We start from the raw sequence: 24,009 nt of genomic DNA, 5'->3' as shown, positions 1-24,009 counted from the left end.
TGTACCTTGTTTCCTTCGTATACCCATCCTAGACTCTTCACACCAAAAGCAGCCTGGTTGGCTGAGACATCCAGACATGTGACTGGCTGGCCGTACACATAATGGAGGGTTCTGGCAGAGTCTTCAGCCTTTAGCAGGTATACCAGATCTCCAGCCGTGGCCACTGCCACAGGGTACCTTCCAGTATCTGGTACTATTTCAAGGTAGTCAACCTGTGAAAGGATAAGAGTTATGTAGCCCATCAGATCTCACCTATAGTTCCTCCTGACTTGGTAAAAAATACAATTTCTCCTACACATCAATAAGGCCAGCAACCCTAACAGAAAAAGACAGGCAAAGGGTCACAGTTCACAGGAAATGAGAACATAGTTCTCACACTAACAAAAAAGTTGCTCTTTGTAAAAGAAACATGATATATTCCTAAAAAGAGGAATGTGAAATAAAAATTCAGCAATACCATTTTCACCAGTCATATCAGCAAAGATCAATTAGCCTGCTAGGACACTGATCTAGAACTAGAGGAAGGGACAACCACATTTGTGGATCCCACTTATGGTTGGTGGGATGTAAACTGGTCCAGCCTCTCTAGAGAGACACTGGCAAAACTTACCACAATGTCAAAGGCATATGCGCTCTGAACCAGCAAGTCAGCCCTAGGAATTTATTTACAGATAAATTCACACATATGCAAAACAACTGTGTACATGGTTACTTACTGTGGCACTATGTTGTCTTAACTAAAACTGGGAAAGCCTAAACATGCCTTATTAAGAGACTAATTAACAGTGTATCTATTGGAATACTATGCAGCCACAGAAAACAAGCATGAAGCATTCTTTATAAACTGATACAAATGGAATCATCTCCAAGATAAATTTGGGGGTGCGGGAGGCAAGGAAGCAAAGTGATATGATTCACAGTGTGCTAATGTGTGTGAAGGGGGGCCAGGGGGACCAGAGGTACCATGAGACATATATGTGGCTTATGCAACTATAAATCTGCTAACAACGGCTGCCTTTGAAAAGGGCACAGAGTTTTTTGATGGAGTGGAAGACAGATTTCTCCCTGTAAACCTTTCTATATCTTTTAAATTCTGAACCATGAGGGTATAACTATTCAAAAAATTTTAAGTTTTTTTTTTTTACAAGAAATTGAATGAAATCCACTCCGTTCCAAATTAGCACACTTCACATTTTAACATTTGTGCAAATACCAAAAATGATATTTGTGTTGCTAAAAGACTAAAAGTACCTGAGTTACATGTCCTCTGCTGGCTTCAATGTCATCGAGGGTAGAAAGGCTGCCACCAGTACTTTTATGCCACTTCAGTACTCCTGACTGCATTATTGCAACACTTTCTCTAAACTGCAGGGGAATGAGGTGTTCCCTTTAGGAATAATTTGCTTGTCTATGTCCCGAAGTGGCACATTTTTCCTGAGCACAGTTTACACCAGGTTTTCACCTCGAGTAAAATCTGAGAGCACAAAAGCAGAAGGTGTGCCATGCTGTGTAATTATGAAAACCACTGTGTAAAAGGACAGCACTGCCCTGACAATAAGCCAAATGAGTTCAAAAGCCTGAATCCTGAGGACTGTCCAAAGGAGCTTGGGAGAGCGTAAACATCCGGGTGACTATGCTAATCCTCCGGCCCAAGAGTGAGCACGGCCCCACATCCCCAGCCAAGAACTCATCACAAAGGACAGACGTTCTCAGCCAGTAGTACAAACTGGGGAACACCGCCACTGTGATTCAGGGAGCCTATCTGGGGAAGACAAAAATGGCCCAGCACTAATGGGCCAAGAGGTGCCTTTTTCAGTGACAGCATATTCTATGGCAACCCCTAACCCAGGAGGAGAAATAACACATAAGAAGTATAGTAACACATGCCTCCAGCAGTGTCTGCTTCCTTCCTCTCTCTCGTATTCTAAAACTCATTTCTTATTTTCCTAAAATCAACATCCTCAGTCTAGCCATTTAATTTCACTTTACTGTTGGAGTATTGACAGACCAAGAGGCTCATATCGGCTGTGGTTGTGCCATTCGCCAAGAGCTATAAACTACTTCAAAAAGCTTCTAGTCTATGCCAGAACACCACCTTATTGCCAAGGCAGGATTTACCCTGTATAGAGGAACTCACATCTTAAATAATTGTCTGAATTCATATAATTATTGCTAGTGTAGAATGTTCTTTAGGTAGAGACCAAATAATAAACACTATGGTAGTTTTAAGAACAAACAGAAAGATAGTACTTCCACATTTTTCTAATAAAACTCCAAAAGGAGCATCAGGCTGTTTGGGGAAACCACCACCCAAACTGTAGAAATTGGTCTTTAAGGGACGAGAAGCTTATTGGGGTGAAGTGGTGACACCATGGCTTTTTAGTTACTCAAGCCTAACAAGATTTCTAGCAGGGTGAGAAAGGGAGGAGAACAAGATCTGTTCTGGGTTAGACCACCAATTCATCATTCAATACCGGCTTTTCTGTTCACTCCTCCAGTACTGCCAAAATCAAGTGTTTAAATTAAATCTAAATTTAGCACAGATTTGAGCTCTTTCTTCTTACCACAAAATCATCTCCTGCCATATAAACATGGAGGCTCAAGTACAACTATACTTGGAGATAGGATCTATGTGAAGAGGTCTTAAGGTTGGCTGAGTCTCACACAGGACACCCTGGAACGCGGCTATCCAATTAACACTGACTTAAATTTATTTTCACTCAGGAGTTACTTTTAATTCCAGGTGAGAAAATCTTAGGCGGAAGAAAGTGCAGGATGGAAATCTTCCTTCCCATATGGACTGGGATGATACCACTGAATTCATTTTCACTTCTATAATAGGCCAGAAACCAAGCTCAGATTTCCAGGGGTGAATGTGAAGAAAGCTGAGGACCACAGCTTCAGACCCAGATGAGAAACCTTAGCCTTAAAGTCAGCCCTGAGGCTTGAAGCACAACTTCCTAGCTTTGAGATCTGGGCAAAGCCTCAGATTGGCTCTAAGCCTCTATTGGCTTTTTGGTAACTGGGGGAAAGAATACTATCTATTTTGCAAAGCTACTGTGAGATTTAGAAATGTTAAGGCCCACAGGAAGCCATGAGTGAACAGGAGCTGCCACCATCATTACCATCTGTCCCTATGAGACCTGGAGATTCCAGAATGGTGAATACGGTGACTGGACTAAAAAGCTTACCAGTTTCTGAACTTCAAATTCAGCAGTGATTTGCCAATACCCCTCCTCATTGGGGCGTAACATCACAACATCAAAAGCAGAAGCTGTGGCAACAGTTGCATCTTCCTGGCTGAGGGCTAGTGCCTGTATTCTTGCGTCATGCTCAAAACGATGGACAGGATACTTTCCAGTCCTTAGATCCCAAATATTAAGAAATCCTATGTAGAGAAAAACAATGCAGGTAGCCATTTTTTTTGCAGGTAACCATTTTAAATTCACTTAGAATGCACAATTATAAAAACAATTGTGCAATATAAAGAAAACTAAAAGGTAAATGATCAATTTGCATCACATATAACAAAGGACTAATTTCCTTAATAAAGAGTTCCTAAAGTTCAAGGAAAAAAGCAATTAAGAATTGAGCAAAGGACATGAGCATCTTGGCCACTGAAAAAGAAATACAACTGACATAAAAATAAAAAAACAAAAAGTCACTCACAATTAGAAAAATATAAATAAAAACGGGAATAGAATATTATTTTTTATCAATCAAATTGACAAAGGTGAAAATTTTCATAAAACATTTTGTTGAGGATATGGGAAAATAAATTCTATCCTCTATCTTAATAAATTCTATCTATATTTAAATATCTTAAATTGTTGCTGGGGATGTAAACTAATTCACCCAACTTTGAAGGCAATTTGATAATATTTACCAAATTACAAATGTATATAGGATAGTCACTGTACTGTTTTTTTTGTACTGTTTTTAATTATGTCAAAAATATTAATAATTAATTTAAAAAATTAATGTAAATGTTCACCACACTTTGGAATTTAAATTAAAAATGACCAAACAAGACTGAGTCACCCTTATGTATAAGAAAATGAAATGATCAACAAAATATATTACTAAATGAAAAGAATAAAGGACAGAATAGTGGTATATGTTTTAACAAATTTATACACAAACACACATATACATAGACTATCCTTGTGTAGGAAGGAGACCCAAGAAACTTTACTAATGATTGGTCTTGAAGGAAAGAAACAGAAGAGATAAGAGTAGGAAGGCATTTTACTATATATCCTCTTATATATTCTGAAGATTTTCCCCAAAATTATTTCTACCAAAAAGATAAATTCTAGAAAATGTTTTTATAAGAGAGACTTAAAAAGAATGGGAGAACATATATCAATTGCTGAATTTTTTTAAAAAAGATTTTATTTATTTTAGAGAGGAGAGAAAGTGACTGCAAATGAGCATGTGAGCAGGGAGGGGCAGAGGGAAAGGAAGAGAGAATCTCAAGCAGACTCCCTGCTGAGTGTGGAGCCCATATGGGGCTTGATCCCATGAACTAAGACCATGACCTGAGCCGAAATCAACAGTTGGATGGCTAACCAACTGAGCCACCCAGGCGCTCCTTGAATATTTCTAACATATGGAATTCTTAATTCATTCTAATTATTCATTCATTCAACAATTATTTCCCAGTTTTACTGATACAACTGACATACAACATTGTGTAAGTTTAAGTTGTGCAACATAATGATTTGATATATGCATATATTGTGAAATGATCACCAAAGTTTAGTTAACATCCATCACCTCACATAATTAACAAATTTTTCCTTATAATGAGAAATTTTGAGATCTACTCTCTTAGCAACTTTCAAATATACAATACAGTATTAACGATATCATCATGTTGTATATTAGATCCCCAGAGCTTATTTATCTTATAACTGGAAGTTTATATACCTTTTGACCACCTTCATCCATTTCCCCTACACCTCCAGCCCTCAGGAATCACAGATCTGTTCAGAGTTTGTTGTTTTATTAAATTCCACATGAGATCATACATTATTTGTTTTTCCTTTGGTTTATTTCACTTAGCATACTGCCCTCAGGGTTCGCGCATATTGTTGCAAATAGCAGGCTTTCCTTCTTTTTATGGTTGAATAGTATTCCATTGTATAGGAATACCAAATTTTCTTTTTTTTAAAGATTTATTTATTTATTTATTTGAGAAAGAGACAGAGAGACAGAGACAGAGACACAGGAGGAAGGAGAGGCAGGCTCCATGCCAGGAGCCTGACGTGGGACTCGATCCTGGGACTCTAGGATGGCGCTCTGGGCCAAAGGCAGGCGCCAAATTGCTGAGCCACCCACGGATTCCTCAAAGTTTCTTTATCCATCGATCCATCAATGGACATTTATGTTGTTCCCATATCTCTGCTATTGTGAATAATGCTGCCATGAACATGGGATGGGGGTACAGAAATCTCTTTGGGACAGTGATTTCATTTCCTTTTGGATATAAGCCCAGAAGTGGGATTGCTAGCTCATATGGTAGTTCTATATTTAGTTTTTTGAGGAACCTCCACACTGTTTTCCAGAGTGGCTGCACCAATTTCCATTCCCACCAGCAGTGCATAAAGGATCCTTTCTCTCCACATTCTCATCAGCATTTGTCATCACTTATCTTGATGACAGCCATTCTAACAGGTGTGAGACATCATGCAAACAATTACTGAGCATGTTATAGACAGGGCACTGCTCTAGATGCTAGCCAGATAATGAAGACAGCCATTAACCTATACTCTACAAGGTTCTTGTATTTTACATCCTTCCCTCACATCACACTCTTCCAGCCACAGTGAGCAGTGGTGCTTTCTTTTATATGATGAATTCCCAGATGAATTCCTCTTACACTGGCCACATCTCCACCTTTCTCCAATGGTCTGCAGCAGTGAAACACAAGTGTGGTCCCCAGGCCAGCAGCAGCAGCAGCGGCAGAGTCACCTGGGGGCTTGTTAGACATGCAGATTTGAGGGCAGCAGAAACTCTAGGGATATGTACATACACACACACACACACACACACACACACACACACATACATATATATACTCAAGCCTGAGCACCAGTTGTCTGCAGGAACTTACACTTTTCTATGAGAAATATAAACTTTTGGGGGCACCTGGGTGGCTCAGTCAGTTAAGCGTCTCTTGGTTTCAGCTCAGGTCATGATCTCAGGGTTGTGAGATTGAGCCCTGTGTGGGGCTCTGTGCTTGGCAGGGAGTCTGCTTGAGTTTCTCTCTTTTTCTTTCTCTCTCTCTGCCCTTCTCTCCCTGCTCACACTCTAAAATAAATAAATCTTAAAAATATACATAAACAAACTTCCCTGTATTTGGGGTGCCACTTCATCTTTTCCTGCCAAAAAATAACTTTTTATCATTTCTACCTACTTCTTTCACCTCAAAGATTTACCCAAGAAAATAATTACTGTCTGTATCATGCTCGATAAGGTCCTGTTCAATTACTACTGATTTTTCAAAATTCACTGAGAAATGATAGTACAGAAATAACAGTCTGGCTTATCTGAATTCAAATCCAGCTCTACCACTTGCTAACTGAAGACCCTGAGCAAGTTACTTGAAGCTGTGAGCCTGTCTCCTCATCTGTACAACTGAAGATAAACTACCTACCACATAGGTCTGTCACACAGATGAAAGGACAAAAACTATGCAAAAGGCTAACCATTCCTACCTTTTTATGTGTTCTGTAGGGCCTGCCATGTTGTAAAGTATATTTAATTAATAATGCAAATTTCTTCTGTTGCTCATCTAAAAATCCAGTCTTTATTCCTGTAACTTCCTATTACCTAAAACAGATAAAGCTTTTTCACTTTTCTTCTCTTTGCAATCCATCTTCCCATCTTTGTTCCTTGACTTGTTCTGTCTATAAATAGCACATGCTTTGAACTTAGGATCTTACTATAAAGCACCATTCAGCACTAGAGAAATGCAGACAGAAGAAAATAATACGTGTGGGCTGCTTTGCAAGACTTCTGAACTGCTAGTAGGCAAAGTAGGTGATTACAAACAAAAGCCGAGCTTTCTTCATGTCAAATGTTGCTGCAGACATAAGACAGTGTTCCTTTCTAAGAATTGTGATAAACTCAGGGGATAAGCAGATCACAAAAGGCTCCACAACACATTCCCCTGGCAAATATTCTGGCTAATTCTTTCCACTCTGACTCAGAAGAAATAGGCTGCAGAAAATGCCAATGGCTCTACTCATTAAAGAGGAGATAGGCATATTCCAAGATGTGGCTCCTCCAAACACTTCTGCATTACCTTTGTTTGCATTTGTTTGGACACATCACAATAATCAGTGATGAGAAATAAAAATTGTAATTTGCATAGAGCTTTCGAGTATTCAGACACTTTCATTTGTCTACTCTCATTGAGTACTCACTTCCATTTTGGAAGGAACATCATTATCCTCATTTTACAAAAGGGAGCAAAAGCTCTGAGTGGTTAAACAACTGGTCCAAAGCCACTTGGTATGGGATGAGGCTGGGCTGGGATTTAGCTGGGAAAGTGCTGGATATGCGGTTGCATCTACAGTGCATAAAATAACTATGAGCTCCACGAGTAAATGACCTAGGCTTGCCTGGATTCTGCCAAATGTGGAAGTTCTTCAACCACAGCTCACTCTAAGCACACATGGAGTTTATCTATAAACACATTTTTCATTATTAATCAACTACTTGGTTTTGTTGGCATCATTATTTCAATAGAATCATATGCAATAAAATGGCCTTTGCTGGAAGGTTGAGTTTCACAGAACTATCCTAAGAAGGGTCTTTCTGGAAAACATATTCTAGGGTTCACTCAATTCAATGGCTACATTCTTTTTTTCTGAATGCTTATGGCATCATCATCATCTGTGTCAATTCTACTTCCTTCAACCACAAAGTATAAAACTCAGACTTTCCCTTGTCAATGGCACAGTCCTCAGAGACCACTGTTAGACACATAAACATTTAAGGATGTTATGCCATCTGGATGAAGTGACCTTTGTTGTATGAAATGCCCCTTTTTATCTATGGTTCTATTTTTTGCTCTGAGATCTACTTTGTCTACTTTGGCACTCCAGCTTTCTTCTGATCAGTGTTAGCACAGTATGTATTTTTCTGTTCTTTCTCTTTGCCATGTGTCTTCAATCTGAAATGAGTTTCTCGTAGACAACATGTAATTGGTCTTGCTTTTAACTGGAGTGTTTAGACTACTTACCTTTGGTGTAGTCATAGGCATGAATGAGTTTAACCTACCATTTGGCTGTTTGTCCCCCCTTATTCTCAGCTCTCATTTTTCTCTTTTTTCTGCCTTCTTTTAGACTATTTGGATTACCTGAATGTGTGTTTATTCCCTTTTAATTCTCTTGTTGGCTCATTAGCCAAATCTCTTTGTTATTTTAGTGGCCACTTTAGGATTTTAGCATTCATCTTTATTTTTTTTTATTTTTTTATTTTTTAAGATTTTATTTATTTATTCATGATAGTCACACAGAGAGAGAGAGAGGCAGAGACACAGGCAGAAGGAGAAGCAGGCTCCATGCACCGGGAGCCCGATGTGGGATTCGATCCCGGGTCTCCAGGATCACGCCCTGGGCCAAAGGCAGGCACCAAACCGCTGCGCCACCCAGGGATCCCTAGCATTCATCTTTAACTTACTGGTCTGCCTCCCAAAGATACTGGCCCACTTCACAGGAAGCATGAGATCTTCACCGCAATGCACTTTCACTTCCTGCCCTCCAGCCTCTGTGCTATTGTTGTCATATTTTTTATCTCTACGTATGTTATGAAACCCAGGTACATTGTTATCACTTTTGCATAAGGTGATGATTCTCTTTCAAAGAGACTTAAATAGTAAGAAAAAAAGGCCATGTGTATTTACCCATGTAATTACCGCTTCTAATGCTCTTCCAATATCACTTTTAACATTAAATCCTGCCGTTTTTGCAAGATTTGCAATTTAACTTTCCAGCTGTGTTGCTGGATACTTGACCCAAAAGCACATGGGCAAGGTGGGCAGGAACAGATACAGCAGCAAATAGGGAGAGATGGTTGAGTGGAAGTTAATTGTATAAATGATCGATCTATCAGTTAATAGTTACATCATGGCTACTTTTACAATCCCAACACTGCAGGGACTTGAACAATACTGGAATTATAAGAATGTCTTAGAATATTGTAGCTGATTTCCCCCCAACCCAATAACTCCTTGTTAACCAACATTTAGCCAAAAGGGAATTGATGCGGCAATACATTCAATAAGTGTTTGCTAAGCCTCTGCTTCAGGTCATCCACTATTCTAGGCACCAAGGAAACTACAGCAAACAAGACAAAATGAAGTAAGGAAGTCATTGACTGCATGGGGCGAACATTCTTGGGGCAGCTATCAAGCATCTTGTCTGGGGGCAGAGAGGATATGACCCCTCTTTTCATAAAACCCACATTTGAGAGAAACAAACACATAACAGAAAATACAAAGTGCAATAGGAAAATGAATAAGCTTAATGTTTTGTCATTTTGTCACATTTTTTTAATATCCCCAAAGAAGGGGCAGCTAATTTTTCCAGACATTTCAAGTTGACCTGGATGCACAACCATTACAAGACATTAAGGAAGGAGTAAGTCAATGCCTGTCAGAGCCAAATATATTCAGTTGTCAAATAAGTGGTAATTTTTAAGTTTTTCTTTTAATTTTTATGTATTTATGATAGTCACACAGAGAGAGAGAGAGAGAGGCCGAGACACGGGCAGAGGGAGAAGCAGGCTCCATGCACTGGGAGCCCGACGTGGGATTTGATCCCGGGTCTCCAGGATCGCGCCCTGGGCCAAAGGCAAGCGCTAAACTGCTGCGCCACCCAGGGACCCCAAATAAGTGGTAATTTTTAAAATCTGATATAAATTCATTTGAAAGGCCATGTTTTATTTCACAGAAACAGCAATAATAGGGATTCTTTGGCTCTTGATATTGTGTAGACTTCTGAAGTGGCAGGATTGTGTCCTTTTTCTCCCATATTCCCTATGTCAGTGAATTCAGAACATCACTGGCAATGTGGCTGATGAAAGTGGCTGACTGTCAATAAAGGTTTGCTGAAAGTACATCTCAGGTTTTAGCAAGGGACCTTTGGTTCTAAGAAACAGAAATTCATTGAAATTTGCTTAAATACCAAAGGGAAACCAATTGGAAAGGAATAGGGCTATTTCACGGAACCCAAGGGCAAGAAGTAGAGCTGGAGGATTGTAAGGAATCTGAATCAGAGAATAGAAAGACATTCAGAATACCAGGGCAGTGTCTTCTGTATACACCACTGATCTTGCCTCTGCAACTGTTTAATTCTTTTCTTTCTCCCCACAAGCCAGCTTTCAATCCTCCCCATTCTGTGGGGTTTTCTACTCCAAGGACACAACCAAGACTAAAAGTGTGAGGCCTGAATGCCACATCTCAGTCGATGAATAAGCTGCCCACAAGGCCGCCAGTCCCCATCCTTGTCCAACCAACTGAGGCCAGAGACTAAGTCAAATACTATGAATGTGTCCCTCTCCAGGGGCTAAGGAGGTTCGCTGGAGTGAGGAGACACTCCGAAAAGTTCCTACTACATTTATCCTGCAAATCCAGTCAATATAAAACAAAAGGTCTTAGCAAATTTAAGGGGGAGGTTCTGTGTAGCTCCTCAGTAGTGATTTGAAAAGCAGGTCGTTGCTATAATTTCCTGAACAAGGCATAATCTCTAAGAGCCAGAGCTTACAGCCCCCATTTGCCCCACCCCAGGGAAACTAAAAGGAGAGCAGGTGTCTTTCTCTCTTCCTGACGACACCTCAATAGCTGGATAAAAAATGTTTAACTCCGAGCTAGCACTGGGCTTACAACAATATGGCTTCATTCATGAGAAATATGAAAAGGACGTAGACAAAAGAAGAAAAAGGGTCTCTCAAAAAATCTGGAAGAGCACAATGAGTGAAGGCGACCAGCCCAATCAAGGAGACAGGAGTGGGGCTTGGTGGTCCCACCTGCTCGATGGGCTCAGCACTCTCCACCTTGACAGGCAGCAGCAGGGCTGAAGGAACTCTGAGTTCACTCTCGACTAGGAACAGTCGTTAACAATGACATGAGTAACGATGGCCAGTCTTTTGAGGAGACATAAAGCCTGCTCAGCAGCTGTGAATGGGCACCCATGCCAGTTTGCAACATGCCCCTCCCACCTCCCTGAGGAGGCCAGCCAGAGTGTGGTAATGAAACTGCACATAGTGGAAATGGGATCTAAATGAGTTTAAACTGATTTATGTTAGCTTTTGTAAAGATTACTCGATATCAGGAAAGTGCTACCACTGTGAAATAATGTCAACAATCCTTAAGACCTCTGCCTAATGGTACTTGCACAGAATATTTATATTCCTCGTCCTGGGAACAAGGACCATAATGGATACCATTTTTGTTTTATTAGGGATGCATATTTAAATTAATCTGCTATTTGCCTAAACAATTAGCTGCTTCTGTTTGTGTGCACAAAGCCAAAATTGCAATTAGGCTTCCATCAAAAAGATAAGTCCCAACTAAAACTGTCCCAGTGGAGTCGTAAGAGCTCAGGGCAGAACTTTCCAAAATTACTTTTTAGCATAATGGTAATTATGTTAATTGCTTGAAAGGTAAATAACTGCTGAACTGGTTTTGGGGGGGAAAAAAACACCACATCAATTGGCACTGCCCCTCCCCTTTGATCTTTTTCACACACCATAAAATTTAAAACAGGTTAACAGTTTAGAAAGTCACAGACTGGTCACCTCCTGAACCCATAGAGCATCTTGTGGTCTTTAGCGCTTATTTTAGCTATGAGCTCCCCTCCACTTGAGCTTGCAGAATAAATGCCTGAGGCTTGGGTCAGTATCTTACCACAGCAGCTTCCCCACCTTATCTGAGGGGATACGTTCCCAAGACGCCCAGGAGATGTCTGATGGTGGATAGTTCCAAATGTGCTATGTACTCTGTTTTTTCCTTTACGTATATACCTATGATAAAATTTTACTTATAAAAAAAGCTCAGGAAGAGATCAATAATACTAAAATAGAACAATTATGATGATATACTGTGACAAGTTATGTGAATGTGTCTCTTTCTCAATACACCTTACTATACTGAACTTACTCTTCTTCTTGTGAAGGTGTGAGAGGGTAAGAGGCCTGTGTGAGGACATGCAGTGAGGTTAGGGTGTTGTGATGAGCGCTAGGCCACTCCTGACCTGCTGACACGTCAGAAGGAGGATCACCTGCTTCCAGACTGCTGTGGACCAGGGGTAACTAAAGCTGCAGAAGATGAAATAATACAGATAAGGAGGCACTGCTGTAGGCAAGTAGCAGGATCATTTAACTACCATTCAGAGACAGTGAATGAAACTATTTGTAAAAACAGCTGGTAACTTCCATTTCCATCACATACATTTTCTCGACTTGCCTATAAGTAAACAGGAGTCATGAAAAATTCCTCAACAAGAAAAAAAGCATTTTAACAAAAATTTAAGATCTACCCACTGTACTCATTAAATGTGTACTTCCTCATTCATTAAGTCCATACAACATCACTACAAAATGTGTGCTAGAGATGTAAAGGTAGCATAAAGTCTGAAAGGACAAAACAACTTTTGATTTTATGGAAGAGGCAGCTAGGGGTGGAGATTAATATCAGTGCAAACAAGAATCATGATGAGGGGTTAAATTCTTAAGAAAGCGAAAGCAAGGACACCTGGGTGGTTCAGTGGTTAAGCATCTGCCTTTGGCTCAGGTCATGATCCCAGGGTCCTGGGATCGAGTCCCACATTGGGCTCCCCAGGGGGAGTCTGCTTCTCTCTCTTCCTATGTCTCTGCCTCTCTGTGTCTCTCATGAATAAACAAAATCTTTAAAAAAAAAAAATCTACCGTGCACGTCCACCCTCAATACTGCAGCTGAACACAACCATAAAGCTGAACTCTGCTGCTTACGGAGAAAAACAATAAATGTGAAACCATCCTGGAAGCTATACTTTAGACTGACAAGAGCATCCGAATGGGCTCTTGATCCAATAAAGCAACTGGTTAGGCAGAAGCAAATCGGTGACCAGATAGGAGATCGCCAAAGCAGACACTGAGTCAAGAAGCAAGCAAGCTGAGTATATTTAGCAGTGTGAAAGCAGATGAAAAATGTTTGAAAAATAAACAAAAAGAGACAGGAAATTGAAAAGGAGTCAAACAACATATTGTAAGACTAGGACAATGTGACTAAGTAGAAGAATTTACAGTTGACAAACTCAAAGGAAAAACAGATTCATGGGGAAGCATCTGGACCAGCTCTTCTACAAGGGGAAGTGCCAAGAAGGCAGAGAATGTAAAAGAGATATCACTGTGCATGCACCCACTAACTGAAGCCAATTTTTTTCCTACAATATAACTGAGCAACATAAACATAACACAGAATATATCTTGGAAGAGTCTATCAGACACTGGTAGTAGGTGATACCTCTAGAGAAAAGATTGTGGTAGTGGGGGACTCAGAGGGTAGGTGGTGGTAGGTAGAGAAAGAACACTCTCTACTATACGTCCTTTGGTACAATTTAAGTTTTTTCTGCATGTAATACCATATCAAAAATTTTATTATAAATTGTATATACATCTTTATAAATAATATTAGTGACAAGATTTCTTTTTTTATTTTTTCTGATCACAATCCGCATAATTTTATAATCCATATTTAACTCTGATATACAAATTCTACTGCTAGGGGTGCCTGGATGGCTCAGTCAGTTAAGTGTCTACCTTTGGCTCAGGTCATGAGCATGGGGTCCTAGGATCAAGTCCTCCATCAGGCTACTTGCTCAGCAGGGAACCTGCTTCTTCCTCTCCCTCTGCCTGCCATTCCCCTGCTTGTGTTGTCAAATATATAAAATCTTTCAAAAACAACAACAAATTCTGCTGACTCAATGATGGGTTATGGTGAATTAAACTCCATCGGAGTCTGTAACATTGCCACCACTTCTGACCAGACTAGTGCATGAGAGCCCAGCATGGGGCTTAGGTCAAGAATGGTATTCGGTAAGTCTTAGTCTCCTTGTTCTTTCTCTTTATTTTTTATTTTTTAAAGATTTTATTTATTTAAGACAGAGAAAGAGCATGAACAGGGGGGAGGGGCATAGGGAGAGGGAGAAGCAGACTCCCCACTGAGCACAGAACCCAACTCAAATTTTGATCTTAGGACCCTGGGATCATGATCCAAGAGGAAGGCAGATGCTTAACTGACTGAGCCACCCAGGCACCCCCTCAGTTTGTTTCCTACGATTAAGAGTCTCTTATGGTTTGTCTTACTTTCTGATTTCATTTTGTTTTATTTTTCCCTCACTTCCCCTTGCTCCTTTGTTTCTTAAATTCCACATGAGTGAAATCATGTGTCCTTTGACATCTTATATATAAAACTGACAAAACTAATTTATTATAAGTTTTAAGTAGTGGCCAAAAAAAACCCGAATTTCTGGCATATTACTAAATATTGACATTTAAAATAAAATGGTTATATCATTCTTTGAAAAGTATACTTTAGAAATGAAATACCATTTCATACCATCATGCATTAAATGAAAGGGGGAAGGAAGAACCAAAGAATAAACAGAAAGATACAGAAAGTATGCTGAGAATTCCTAATTGTATAACCACCACTAGGCTAGAGTCATCTAATTCAGTCTCCCAATTCAACCAAACAGTAAAGGAAAAGGCATTTTTTCCCCTAGTAATTATTTAACAGAAAAAACATGGCATTAAATCACTATGAGAAAAAGAATCTAATCTTGTTTAATGATCTTTTTTTAAATTTTGAAATATTTCACACTTCTTTAAAAAAAAAGCCCTAGATATTATCCAAAAAGAAGAGTTAAAGTAAACCCTTCACCCAGCTTCCCCAAGTATTAACATATTATACAACCACAGTAACATGATGAAAGTCAGGAAATTAACATTGATACAAGTTGTTTAATTTACAGACCTTACTCCCATCTCACCAAATGGTCCACCAACAACTTCTTCCTGGTCCAGGATCTAATCCAGAATTCCATGTTGCATTTAATGGTCTCCTTCCTATAATTTGAGACAATTGCTCAGTCTATCTTTGTCCTTCCTGCTCCTGCCCCTTGAAAAGTACTAACCAGGTATCTTATAGATCTCTTAGTTGTCTGATGTTCAGTCATGTTTAAAATCAGGTGATGCATTTTTGGTAAAAATAGAACAGAAGTTAATGTTGTACCTTTTCAGTGTACCAGGAGGCACATGATGTCAATTTCTCATTGCTGGTAATGCTAACTTTCACCACTTGGTTTAGGTGGTTAAAGCCAGATTTCTCCATTATAAAGTTACAATTTTTTGCTTATGGAGGCATAATTTGAAACTATGCAAATATCCTGTTTCTCATAACACTACTTTTAGCATCCATGGATGATTCTGCCTGCAACAATTATTGTGGTGCTTTCCAAATGAATTTCTATTTTCATCACCCTTCTCCATATTCAAAGTCATTAATTGAAATGCTGCTGTAAGGAAGAGCTGTCTCTTCTCCCTTGCTTATTCATTCAATTATTTATATCTGCATGAGCTTGCAGATACTTACTTTTTTTATTCTATAGGTTATAATCCATTACTATCATATTTTGTTGCTCAAATTGTCCCCAATATTGCTGTTGGGAAGGAACTCTAGTTTGGTTCCACAGTCCTATAAAAAGAACCTCCCCCTTCTCTCTCTCTCTCTTTCTCTCTCTTTTTTTAACATCCTTAATTTCTGGCCCCACAAGACATTTCAGACTCATCCTGAAATTTGCCTCCTCTAGCACAGGTTCCTTTTTACTGAAGAATTAGTAATATTTAGAAACCAAGACCTAAAAAAACAAACAAAAAACCCACAAAGAAATAAACCAAGATCTAGGCATTAGCTATATTCAGTATTACTAAAATAGCACAATATCTGCTTCCAACTCTTAGGAATTAGAATAAGCTAGTCCAGGTATTTATATCAAAGGTCATACAGTCTTAAAAATATGCAGAAAAGTCTGCCATGGCCTTGGAATAAAGGCTTGGGGAGAGATGTTTATCCAGGAATTTCTTTTTGTAATACTGAACCATTCTGGGTTTTAAGTCCTATTTGAGAGTAGAGTTAAAAGCAAGATAGAAGGCACAATTCAGAGCCCATATAGCTGCTATTTTTGGCCATGCCTACTACCACTATGATCCCATATATACAATATCCACTATTTTGGATCTCTTTGAAAATAGGTCCAGATTTCATCACAAAGGATTACTTTAGAATTTAAAATAAGAAAAAAACCCTTCAATTGCTAAATGTGTTCCAGTGACCACAGAGCCACCAGAGGAATTCTCTGTCTTGATCACCAACTCAAATATAGAGCTGAGCAGGAAAGCACTCTTCTTTCCACTCTAATACACCTCAGAGACCCTGTTCTTTCCTGATGAGCAAAAAGCAACAAAACAGAACTTTGCAAGAGTAGCACCAACTATATTGTAAAAAGTATTAAAATAGTACTTTTTGGTCTTTTTAAAAATCTGTTTTATTGAGCTATAACCTACATGAAAAAAAAACTCATCGACTTTAAGTGCACAATATGATGGGAACAGATAAATACAGTCCTGTAACAACCACCACCAGTCATAACAGAATATTTCCATCAAAGCTTTACAGGCAGTCATCATCCCTTGGCCCCAGCCCCTGGCAAATACTCACTTGTTTTTTTGTCCTAGTTTTGCTTCCTCTAGAATCCTACATAAATGGAATTATATAGTATATGCTTTTTAGTGTCTGGCTTCTTTTACTTAGCATTAATGCTATTGAGATTTGTCTATACTGTTGCATATACCTGTAGTTTGTTATTGACATGTCATGTACCATGGTATGTATTACAATTGTATTCATTTACTGATCAATACATATCTAGGTTGTTTCCAGTTTGGAGTGATCATGAATAAAATCCTATAAATATTTAAGTTTTTGTGTGAACACAAGTTTTCCTTCTCCTGGATAATATATGAGTGGGAGTTCCTTATAAGAAACTGCTAACGTGGGATCCCTGGGTGGCGCAGCGGTTTGGCGCCTGCCTTTGGCCCAGGGCGCGATCCCGGAGACCCGGGATCGAATCCCACATCGGGCTCCCGGTGCATGGAGCCTGCTTCTCCCTCTGCCTGTGTCTCTGCCTCTCTCTCTCTCTCTCTCTCTCTATCATAAATAAATAAAAATTAAAAAAAAAAAAAAAAAGAAACTGCTAACGTATTTTCCAATGTGGCTATCATTTTGCATTCCCACGAGCAAGGAATGAAAGTGCTGACTGCTCCATAGTCTCATCAACACTTAGCATTATCAGACTTTTTAAGTCAGGTGTACTGTGTGTAACAGTATATTTCATAACAGTTTTAATTTACATTTCCCTAATGACTAATGATGAATATCCTTTCATGTGTTTACTCAACATTTATAGGTCTTCTCTGGTGAACGAAGCGTCTAGTCAAACCTTTTGCCACTTTTAATTGGTTGTCTTCTTATATTTGAATTATAAAAGTTCTTTATATGTTCTAGATGCAGGTCAAATATCAGACATGTGTTTTGCAAATATTTTCTGCTAGTCTATGGCTTGCCTTTTCATTTTCTTAGTATCTTCAACATCAAAGGTTTTTAATTTTGATGAAGTCTAACATTTTTCTTTTATAATTTGTGCTCTGTGTCCTAAGAAATCTTTGCCCAACCTAAGGTCAGAAAGATTTTCTTTTTATCTAGAAGTTTTATGTTCAAGTCTATAATCCATTTAATTTATAGATGGTATGAAGTAAGAGTAGAGGAATGAAAAGGCAGGAATGAAACGGCATATAGACATCTGCTTGTTTCAACATCACTTGTTGAAAAGATGATCATTTCTTCATTGAATCACCTTGGCACTTTTATTTTTTTTTAAAAATCAGTGTTTTTCTGGGCTTTATTCTGTTCCATTGGTCTATCTTCAGCCCAGTATCACCCTACCTTAATGACTACAATTTCACAGTAAATCATGAAATTGGGTAGGGTAACTACCAACTTCGTACTTCTTTTTCAAAATCATTCTTCACTATTCTTGGTCTTATGCATTTTCTTTTGGATTTTAGATTCTAAATTATTTTAAATTTTAGAATCAGCTTATCAATTTCTACTAAAAGAAAAAAAGCTCTTAGGGATTCTGACTGGATTTGGATTGAATCTCTAGGTCAATTAGGGGACAGGGGACATCTCAACAGCATTCAGTTTTTCAACCCATGATATAACTATGTATTTTGCTTTATTTAATTTTGCTCAGTATTTTATAGTTTTCAGCACATAGGTCTTACACCTATTTTGCTGAGTATTTGCTGAATTAATCCCTAATTAATCTTATATTTTCAACTGTTTGTTGCTAACTTGAAATAAAATTGGGTTTTGCATATGGACCTCATACTCAGTGACACAGCTAAAAATACTTATTAGTTCTAGTAATATTTGGTTGATGGTTTAGGATTTGGGGTATAGACAATTTATCCACAGACAATTATACTTTTTCCTTTCCTTTCTGTATGCCTTTTCTTTCTCTTGCATTAATGAACTAAGAAGGACTTCCAGTACAATGTTTAACAGTAGTAAAAGTGGACATCCTTGCCTTGTTTTCAATTTAGAGAAAGCATGGTCTTTTACCATTACATATGAAGTTATCTGTAAGTGTTTCACAGAAAGGTTCCTTTCTTTATCAGTCAGCTAAGAGTCTTTAATCATCAGTACAAAATGGTTTTTGTCAAATGTTTTTTCTATTGAGTTGATCATCAGGTTTTTCTTTTATAGTCTGTTAATATGACGAATTGATTTTCATATATTTATTCATAAAGACACAGAGAGAGAGAGAGAGGCAGAGACACAGGCAGAGGGAGAAGCAGGCTCCATGCAGGGAGCCTGATGTGGGACTAGATCCAGGGTCTTCAGGATCACGCCCTGGGCTGCAGGCGGCGCTAAACCGCTGCGCCACCAGGGCTGCCCCGAATTGATTTTCAAATGTTAAACTAACTTTGAATTTCTTGAGTGAATCCTAAGTTGCCATGATTTCTTATACTCTTAATGTATTGCAGAATTGAGTTTAACAGTATTTTGTTTGGTATTTTTACATCTACGTTCATGTGGAATATTGATCTAGAGTTTGTTAACATAAACTAGTTATTTTTTCTTCTTTACCTGGTTTTGGTATGAGGGTAATGCTGGTCTCGATAGTGGAGTTGAGAAGTGTTCCCTCCTAGCCTATTTTATGGAAGTATACAGAATTAGTATTATTTCCTTAAATGCTTGGTAGAATTCACCAGTGAAGGTACTGGGCTTGTACTTTTCCTCATGAGAAAATTTTACATCGCAAATTCCATTTCTTTAATGGAAATAGAGCCATTCTAATTTTCTAGTTCTTAAGTGAATTTTGGTAATGTGTAGCTTTCAAAAAAAATCAATTTATCCACTTCATCTAAGAGGCTGAATTTACTGGTATAAACTTTTTTTTTTAAAAGATTTTATCTATTTATTCATAGAGACACAGCTAGAGAGAGAGAGGCAGAGACACAGGCAGAGGGAGAAGCAGGCTCCATGCTGGGAGCCCGACGTGGGACTCGATCCCAGGTCTCCAGGATCACGCCCTGGGCCGCAGGCAGCGCTAAACCGCTGCGCCACCGGGGCCGCCCTTACTGGTATAAACTTGTTCATAATTTTTCACTATAGTTTTCACATCTCTAGGATCTATAAACATTTTCCCTCTGTTGCATTTTTCCCCCTAATCACTTTATCTAGTGCCTGTCACCTTGATTTTTTTTTAAAGGAGCTAGTCTTGATTTTTCTGTGTTTTTTTCTCAATTTCAGTGATTCCTGTCCTTTATTGCTACATTTCTCCTGGTTATTTTGTTCTTTTTCTAGCTAAGGTAAAAAGTTATATCACTGATTTGAGACTTTATCTCTTTTATAATATAAGCACTTACTGCTTTAAATTTCCCTCTAAACACTGCTTCAGCTACATTCTATACATTTTGATATGGTTTTTCATTCTCATTCAGTTCAAAATATTTCCTGATTTCTTCTTTAACTCATGAATTATTTATAAGTGATTTTACAGAGCTCTGTTATTTTTACTTTAATTTCATAGTTGTTGGAAAATGTACTTTGAGAATATTTTGCAGGATTTCAATCCTCTCAAATTAAAAACTATGTTTTACCTGCGAGAAAGAGAGTGAAAGAGGGCATAAGCAGGGAGCCCAACCTAGGGCTCAATCCCAGGACCCTGTGATCACAACCTGAGCCAAAGGCAAATAAATGCTTAACCGACTGAGCCACCCAGGCACCCCTCAATCCTCTTAAATTCACTGAAACAAATTTTATGGCCCAGAACATACTCCATTTTGGTCAAAATTCTGATTCTGCTTGAAAAGAATGTGTATTTTGTAGTTTGTTGCATGGAAAGTTCTATAAATGTCAAGTAAAGTTGGCTGATAATGTTCAATCGTATATGACCTTACCAGTTACTTATATCAATTACTGAAATAAAAGTGCCTGAAATTTCCACTATAATTATGAATTTCTCTATTTCCCTTTTCACTTATCAGCTTTTCATTTTAAGATTTTATTTTAGAGAGGGACACAGCATGAGCTGGGGGAGGGACAGAGAGAAAGTCGAATCTCAAGCCAACTCTTCACTGAGCATGAAGTGCCAATGTGAGGCTTGATCTCATGACCCTGGGGTCATGCCTAAGTCAAAAATCAAGAGTCAAACGCTTAACTGACTAAGGCTGCCCAGGCACCCCTGAGGTTATTAGATGCATATTTAGGATTACGAAGTCTATTTGATAAATTGACCCCTTTATTATGAAAGTCCCGTTTTATTCCTAATATTCATTGCCCTAAAGTTATTTGGTCTGAAAGTAATATAGCCACTCCAGCTTTCTTATATGTTTGCATTGTATAACTTCCTATTCTTTTATTTTTAACCCTATTTGTATCTTCATAGTTAAAATGGCTTCCAGGTACCTGGGTGGCTCAGTCTGTTAAGTGCCCGATTCTTGGTTTTGGCTCAGGTCATCATCTCAGGGTTGTGGAATAGAGCCTCATGTAAGGCTCTGTGCTCAACATGGAGTCTTCTGGAGAGTCAGTCTCTCTCTCCACCACCCTCCCCCCAATAAAATCTTTAAAAAGAAATAAAACGGCTTTCTTATAAACAGCAGACAATGTTATGGACTGAATGTGTCTCCCTCTTCTCACACATGGGCACATCAGTACTTAGAGATGGAGGGGTCCCTTTAGATCTGTAGAGTTCTGTCAGGCTCCCTCTTCCTTGATACTCTGGCCCACAAATTCTTTCCACTTTGGCTTCCTTAACCTCTTGGTGTCTCAACAATGTGAGGTCCAGGTTCTGTTCAGGTTCCTTTACTTGTATTGGGTTGTTTCCAGTTGGTAAACTGGTGTAATCATAGGATTCATCTTGTTTGAAAAACAGATAGCCCAAGACTTGGATCACAGAGAGTAATGTTTGAAAGCCATTATTTTGTCCAGTTTTCCAGTTGTTTAACACAAAAGGACAAATCTAGTCCCTGTTACTGCATCTTAATCAGAAGCAAGGAGTTTTAACTTAGGGGATCCTTGGGTGGCTCAGTGGTTGGGTGTTTGCCTTCAGCCCAGGGCATGATCCTGGGGTCCCAGGATCAAGTCCCACATTGGGCTCCCTGCATGGAGCCTGCTTCTCCCTCTTCCTGTGTCTCTTTCTCATGAATAAATAAATAAAATCTGGGGTGGCCCCGGTGGCGCAGCGGTTTGGCGCTGCCTGCAGCCCGGGGTGTGATCCTGGAGACCCGGGATCAAGTCCCACATCGGGCTCCTTGCATAGAGCCTCCTTCTCCCTCTGTGTCTCTGCCTCTCTCTCACTCTCTGTGTGTCTCTCATGAATAAATAAATGAAGTCTTAAAAAAATAAAATCTTAAAAAAAAGAAGTTTTAACTTATTTGAAACAATTTGAAAATTACAGCAAAGCCACAAGAACTTCTATATACCCGTTATTCAGATCCCACTGCCAATTGTCCCAGTAATGTCCTTTATAACAAAAGGATCCAATCAGGGATGACACATGGCATTCAGCTGTCTTGTGTCCTTCAAACTGGAATAGGTTTTTGTTTTTGGTTTTCATCTTCATGAATTTGACAGCTTTAAAGAGGTCAGGCTAGTCTTTTTGCAGGATGTCCTTCAATTTGGGTTTTCTAATATTTCCTTGTGATTCAACTGTGTTATGCATTTTTGGCTGGGCTATCCCAGAAGTGATCCTGTGTTCATCTCAGTGCATTCTATTACGTAGCACAGGATGTCAATTTGTCCCATTACTGATGTTAAATTTGACCACCTTATTAATTTGGCATTTGCCAGGTTTCTTGACTACAAAGTTACTTTTTTCTCCCTCACTCTGTAATTAATTAGGGTTCAGCAGGGTGATTCTTTGAGATATAAAATCCCATCCCCTATCTTCTTCTCATCTTCTAATTTTAGCATCAGTTGATTTTTGTGTGTGTCAATTATTACCATTATAACTGCCAACTAGTGATTTCCTAATTCCATCATTCCTTCTATATTTGTTAGGTGACATTCTAGTATTCATGTGTACCTCTGTTACTATCATTATTTTGATACTCAAATTGTCCCAGATCTGGCCAGTGAGAACACCTTCAAGGTAGCATCTGTATTCTTTTGATATATGCCACCATCATTCCTTGAGTGCTTCCATATTTCCTGGTACAATAAGATGTCCCAGGCTTATTTGCTCTTTCCCCACCCCAGCCCTGGAGTCAGCTTCTTTGCCAAGCAGCCTGATTCCTTTTACCAGAGACTGGTATCTTTAAGATCTGAATACTCCGTATGCTCATTGCTACTTCTTTACCTTCACAGCAAAAAGCTAGGAGATACATGAACATATTTGCATACAAACACATATATCTCAACCCATCTACCTAAATCGAAAATCAGGAACTCCATGCCAACACCTATTCCAATCCAGCCCACAGGGTTCATTTGGATAGCCCTTTTCCATGCCTGTAATTCTTCTCCAAAAGCAAGAAAACTGGCTTCCATTATCCTTAATATACTTACCTGCTCAGTCTCCCTGGATATTGCCAACCTCCCACACCCGCCAGGCCACTGTTCCAGACTCCCTCCTCCACCTGTCCCTGGCCCCATGGGGCTGCCTTCCTACTCCACTGTAGCTTGCCTAATGACTTTTTACTGAAATGGCAGACAGGCAGGCACATCTTGTTTTTAAGACAAAAATACATTCCACAAATATACTTACATCTGCTTTAACAGAGCCTTAAGGTTTAGTATAGAATAAATGCTACAATCAAAATTGCAAGTAGTAAAAGAGAAATTAAATTCTTGTACATAAAATTTGATTTATCAGCCTCCAAAAAAAACATTCATGTGTGCATTTCATTAGGTACATTTAAGAAGCTCAACAATTTATTTCTCTAAACTATCTCCCCCAAAAAAATACCCTGTGCTATCGTTCCTTTCCATTTTTAACCTCAACTCTAATAACACGGGACAGGTATTTTGAATTTATGCATCATATTGTGTATTATTAAAAATCAGTTTTCAGTAAAACTACCCCAGTAAACCAGAAGATAAACACCAAATCTCCTCATACCATAAATTTAATGTGCCACTTTCTGCATAAGAAAAATCATTTCAAGTTATTTTCACTAGTAACTTCAAAAAATTGTAGTTATCCTAGAAATTGATCAACAAGAACTTCTTTCTCCAGTGTTTCTTAAATCTGAGAGCTTGCAGACCTCTAAAAAGTCATCTCTGGACCCCTTAGCATGAAAGACAACCACAAGGCATGTATGATCACTTGGTGCCAACAGCCCAAATGCAAATTCAAATACTGAAATCATGCAGCATGGTTCAGTTAC

General features: G+C 38.8%; 1 protein-coding gene and 1 long non-coding RNA gene across 2 annotated transcripts in view; one reads left to right on the top strand and one right to left on the bottom strand.

Annotated features, from left to right (window-relative positions):
• Positions 1-24,009, bottom strand: part of FBXW8 (F-box and WD repeat domain containing 8) — a 120,969-nt gene that overhangs the window by 41,507 nt on the left and 55,453 nt on the right. The window contains exons 6-7 of the mRNA XM_072802680.1: positions 3,192-3,388; positions 6-212 (exon numbers count right to left, since the gene is read on the bottom strand). Of these exons, the coding sequence (XP_072658781.1) occupies positions 6-212; positions 3,192-3,388 (404 nt within the window). The remainder of the gene's footprint in view (positions 1-5; positions 213-3,191; positions 3,389-24,009) is intronic.
• The window catches only part of LOC140619376 (uncharacterized), a 53,875-nt gene that overhangs the window by 14,805 nt on the left and 15,061 nt on the right, over positions 1-24,009 (top strand). The window lies entirely within an intron of this gene.

Source organism: Canis lupus, chromosome 27 (genome assembly GCF_048164855.1).
Source record: "Canis lupus baileyi chromosome 27, mCanLup2.hap1, whole genome shotgun sequence".
In the NCBI taxonomy this organism is placed as follows: Eukaryota; Metazoa; Chordata; class Mammalia; order Carnivora; family Canidae; genus Canis; species Canis lupus.
The sequence above is the reverse complement of the archived record's forward strand: the minus strand, read 5'-3'. Positions and strand labels throughout refer to the sequence as shown.